At 48.0% G+C, this 5,336-nt stretch overlaps 1 protein-coding gene across 1 annotated transcript in view; it reads left to right on the top strand.

The window, feature by feature from the left end:
• Nucleotides 1-5,336, top strand: part of EAH_00033420 (tubulin-tyrosine ligase family protein, putative) — a gene marked incomplete at both ends in the record, with an annotated part of 17,035 nt that overhangs the window by 806 nt on the left and 10,893 nt on the right. Inside the window, 3 exons of the mRNA XM_013395888.1 lie at nucleotides 379-856; nucleotides 1,242-2,518; nucleotides 2,672-3,317. Of these exons, the coding sequence (XP_013251342.1) occupies nucleotides 379-856; nucleotides 1,242-2,518; nucleotides 2,672-3,317 (2,401 nt within the window). The remainder of the gene's footprint in view (nucleotides 1-378; nucleotides 857-1,241; nucleotides 2,519-2,671; nucleotides 3,318-5,336) is intronic.

The raw sequence follows: 5,336 nt of genomic DNA on the forward strand, positions 1-5,336 counted from the left end.
TTACATATATATATATATACATATATATATATACATATATATATATATATATATTTACATATATATATACATATATATATACGTGTATGTGTGTTGAGGCGCAGCAGAATAATACAAACTGCAACGCACAAACTAAACAAAAATCTCTCCCTGCTGCTGCTGCTGCTGCTGCTGCCAGTGAGACCCCCTGATGCTGCTACTGCTACTGCTGCTGTTGCTGTTGCTGTTGCTGCTTTCGTGGCCAGTGTTGCTGTTGCTGCAGCAATTGCTGCCGTTGCTGCTGTTGTTGCTGCCGCTGTTGTTGCTGCTACTGCTGCTGTTGCTGCTACTGCTGCAGCTGCTTAGTGTGAGGGGTTTGCATGCTGCCTTGACTTGCAGAAGGAGACGAAGGCTCAAACGAAAGTCCCCTGCAGCAGCAGCAGCAGCAGCAGCAGCAGCAGCTGGAAGAGGTGTGGGAAGAAGCGTCTGCTGCAACAGATATCCCCCGATATCTACTGCAGGAGGAGGAGGAGCAGCAGCAGCAACAGCAGCAGCAGCAACAGCAGCAGCCACAGGATGATGTTTCCTCTGCCTCCATTCTGCTGCCTCTTGAAGCTTCAGCAGCAGCAGCAGCAGAAGCAGCAGCAGCAGCAGCAAAGACAAGCAGTCTCTACGAGGGAGAGATAAACGCAAGATCCCCTTCGCCTGCAACGCCAGCGCCGCATGCAGCCCCACAACCTGCTGCAGCTTCCTTGCAGCAACAGCGGCAGCAGCAGCAGCAGCAGCAGCAGCAGCAGAAGCAGCAGCAGCAGCAGCAATTGGCCCCACACTTGACGAGACAGCCCAAAGTAGCAAATGCTGCTGTTGAAAACCAGAGGTAATCTACAAAACAATAAAAATAAAAGCAGCAAAACAATTAAAATAAAAGCAGCAAACAAAATATATAGAGAACCCCCAGAGGGTTTTGAGGCCCTGAGGATTCAAGCTTCTAACGCAGCATGCAACTGCCTGCTGCTGCTGCTGCTGCTGCTGTACAGCAGCAGCAGCAACGGGTGTAAGAGTAGGAGCAGGAGGAGGTGCAGCAGCAGCAGCAGCAGCAGCAGCAGCAGCAATTGAAGTGATAGCACTAGAGAGTAAACAGTAAAAGACTTTATAAATGGGTGAAGAAGTAAATAAATAAATAAAATAAATAAATAAAATAAATAAGTAAACAAATAAAAAAATAAATAAATAAACAATATCTTTTTTTTCTGCTGCTGCAGGCAGACGCATGCAAAAAGCCGCAAGGAGGACGCAACAACAACAGCAGCAGCAGCAGCACCAGCTGCTGCTGCTGCAGCGGGGCCTGGAACAGCTACAGCAGCGCCTGAAGCACATCCTGCAACAGCAGCAGCAGCAACAGCAGCAGCAGCAACAGCAGCAGCAGCAGCAGCTCCCCCATTGGGTGGCGATGGGTCTCTGCAGCGCATGCAGCTGAGGGGTTTGGGGCTGCGTGTGGGGCCGGAGTTAAAGGGTGCATGCAACAGCAGCGTTCGTACAGCTGGAGAAGAGGGGGCCTCTTCTGCTGCAGCAGCAACAGCAGCAGCAGCTGCTGCTGCTGCCAGTTGCGGCAACAAACACTCGCGCAGTCCTTCACCAGCTGTAGAGGAGACAGGCGAATGCTACAAGCGTGAAGGCAGGGGCTTCATAAATAAAAGTGGGGCCCCGCAGCAGCAGCAGCAGCAGCAGCAGCAGCGGTGGCAGCAGCAATGGCAGCAGCAGTGGCAGCGCCATCTACCGCTGCTGCAGCAGCAGCAGCAGCAGCACCACTTCTCTTATGCTCCCTTTAAGAGTTTTACGCTGCAACAAGCAGCAACTCTCATGGAGCTCGACGGCATGGCTGTCAGGCCCCCCTTGAAGCAGCAGCAGCAGCAGCAACAGCAGCAGCAGCAGCAGCAGCAGCCAGCATTGCCGTATTTAACAGGGGCGCGAGAGAGCGCTTGGGGGGCCCCCTTCCTGAAAGCGGGGCCCCCTGCAGCAGGTGCTGCAGCACCTGCTGCTTTTGGTTGTTATTCTCAAGCAGCAGCAGCTGCTGCAGCAGCAGCAGCTGCATCTGGTTTGCTGCTAGCGCATAACAGCAGATTACCCCCGCTGCAGCCTTCAAAGTCAAGGTGGGGGCCCCCAGGGATGTCTCTTGCGAACCCTGAAGCCCCTGCTGCGCGGCAGCAGCAGCAGCAGCAGCAGCAGCAGCAGCAGCAGCAGCAGATGATGGGGGGTTTCAAATATAGGCCACATGCAAGGGAGGCGCTGTATCAGCAGCAGCAAAGAGTGTTCTTCCGTCGTCTGCAGCAGCAGCAGCAACAACTGCAGCAACAGCAGCAAATGCAGCAGCAGCAGCAGCAGTGGCGCGCTGTGGAGTACGGCGACTGGAAACTGTTCGCAGATTGGCCCGGTAAGGCACAGCAGCAGCAGCAGCAGCGGCGGCAGCAGAAGCCGAAGCAGCACCCGCAGCAGCAGCAGCAGCAGCAGCAGCAGCAGAAGCAGCAGCAGCAGCAAGACTGTAAAATATACAACAAAATAAAACAAAAATAAAGCTTTTTGTATCAGAAGAGGCAGAAGCAGCACCACCAATAAAGATAAAGACACACAAAAAGAAACAGCAGCAACAAACTGTCTCCTTTTGTTGGTCTCCTTTTGTCTTTTCATGCAGGAGCCTCTGATCAACGGGTGCGGCAGCCCCCAAAGCAACAGCAGCAGCAGCAGCAACAGAAGCAGCAGCTGCTGCAGCGGCAGTGGCAGCAACAGCAGCACCATCAAAGTGAAGCAGCAGCAGCAGCAGCAGCAGCTGCTGCTGCTGCTGCAAAGGAACCCTTTGTAACTGATGGCTGGCAGCTGCTGACTGCTGCTGATTGCGCAACCCCTAGGGGGCTCGGTGTCTCCTCTTTGCAGCAGCAGCAGCAGCAGCAGCAGCAGCGGCAGCAACAGCAAAGGAGGAGTGATGGCAGGGGCCCCACAGCACCTTTGGGCTGGCTGAGCGTTCCTGCTGCAGCCAGCAGCAGCAGGCCGCAGCAGCAGCAGCAGCAGCAGCGCCTGCGCACATTCTATTCTTTAAATGAATCAAAGAACAGCACAACAAGGAGACCCGACTGTCTCCTGCATGCATCGCGTAACTCGCTTGCCCCCTCAGCAGCAGCAGCAGCAGCAGCAACACTACCACCGCCACCAACCGCAGCGGAAGCAGTCGCTGGCCCTCCCGCAGCGACAGCAGTACCAGCAGCATCACCATCAGCACCAGCAGCAGCAGCAGCAGCCGCAGCAGCAGCAGCAGCAGCAGCAGCACTTCCTGTGCCATCTGTGGGGTGCGCGACCTCTTACTCAAAGTTAATTGAATTCTTCAGAGATATCAGCGAAATAAATAAACACCAACAAACCAAACAGCGCATGCAAGAGGCAGGATAGCTCTCTTTGCTTTCTATCTTTGTCTTTGTCTTTGTCTTTGCTCTCTATCTCTGTCTTTGTCTTTGTCTTTGTCTTTGTCTTTGTCTTTGTCTTTGTCTTTGCCTTCTTCTGTCTTTGTCTTAGTCTTTATCTTTATCTTTATCTTTATCTTTATCTCTGTCTTTGTCTTTAACTCTTCTATATCTGTCTCTATCTCTATCTCTGTCTTTGTCTTTATCTCTTTTATATCTGTCTCTGTCTTTATCTTGTTTATGTCTGTCTTTGTCTTTGTCTTTGTCTTTGTCTATTTTTTCTTTGTCTTCACCTGTGTTTTTATTTATGCCTTTGTCTTTATCTTTTCTATGTCTGTCTTTGTCTTTATCTTTTTTATATCTGTCTTTGTCTCCGTTCTTTATTTGTTTTATTTGTCTGTCTTTGTTTGTGTCTCTTTGTCTTTGTTTGTTTATTTGTTTGTCTTTGCTTGTTTTATTTGTTTGTCTTTGTTAATTTATTTATTTACTTGTTTGTCTTTGCTCATTTTTTTTGTTTTTGTTTGTTTGTTTGTTTAAAATAATAAATTGTTTGGCGAGCGTTCGGTTAAAATAAGTAAACAAATAAATAAATAAATAAATAAATAAATAATCAAACAACCAAACAAATAAACAAAAAATAAATAAATAAACTGACAACAAACAACAACAACAAAAGCATCAGCAAAAAAACAAGAAATAACTGCGTAGACACTGCAAATGCAACAAACCCAAAGAAAACACAAAAAAACAAAAACAAAACAAACACAGAAGCGCCATACAAAAACACAGTCATAAGGAGCTACAGCTAGCTACAATTAGCTGCAGCTAGCTGCAGCTAGCTGCAGCTAGCCATAGCTAGCCATCCATAGCTGTGGCTACCAACGACTATCCGTAGCTAGCCTAACTAGCCACAGCTAGCCATAGCCAGTAGCAGTTCCGTATCGATAGATGCAGGTGGCTGCGCTTGGCTGCGAGGGCTGGCAGCTAGCTACGGCAAAGAGCAGCTAGCTGCTGGTGAATGCGCAAGGAATAACAACAGCTAGCTAGAGCCTCTTGCAGCCACTTGCAGCTAGCTACAGCTAGCTACAAATAGCTACAGCTAGCTACCCATACCCAGCACAGACAACAACCCCGAGGCGAGGGCTCATACGTGCGGGTTCAGGCTCAGGGTTTAGGGTTTCGGGTTTAGGGTTTAGGAGAGCTTTGCAAGGTGGTGGATGTACACCGCGATGTGTTTTGTTGTATGTTGTTTTGTTATATTTTTATTTTAGAAATATCTTTAAAATAATAAAAATATTTTTAATATTAATTAAAGAATATCGTTTATTTGTATTTACTTTCTTCTTGTCTTCTGTTCTTGTGCTGATCTGCCTCTGGGCGGCGGGGTAGGAGGTAAATAGAGTTTGAAGTAGCCCCGAAAACAATAAAAAAATAATTAATATTATTTTAAATAATTAAAAAATATATTTAAATAAAATATTTCAAAAAAATTAACGCTCTTGCTGCTGCTGCTGCTGCTGCAGCCAGCAGCAGGAGGGGCCCCCCAACCCTCGAGGCTTGAGCCTCCTCGCCCTGTTGTCTGCAGCAAGTACCAAGTAAAAGTAAAATAAATAATTTTATTTATTAAAAAGATTTTATTTAAATAAACGCTTTATTCAGGAAAAAGAAATATATACATAGATATATTTGTGTTGCAGCAGGTATACCTGCTGCTGTTGCTGCTGCTGCTGCTGCTCCTGCTGATGAATCGAGCAGATTTTCACAGCCTTCTCTGTCTGCATTTACATTATTTTTGCTTCCTTAAATATTTAGTCTAATAGTTTTCCTTTTTTCAGCTTATTTCTGCTGAGCTGCAGCAGCAGCAGCAGCAGCAGCAGCAGCAGCAGCCCCCCCGCCAGGAGGCCAGGT

Source organism: Eimeria acervulina, genomic scaffold, assembly GCF_000499425.1.
Source record: "Eimeria acervulina Houghton genomic scaffold, Eah_scaff333, whole genome shotgun sequence".
In the NCBI taxonomy this organism is placed as follows: domain Eukaryota; phylum Apicomplexa; class Conoidasida; order Eucoccidiorida; family Eimeriidae; genus Eimeria; species Eimeria acervulina.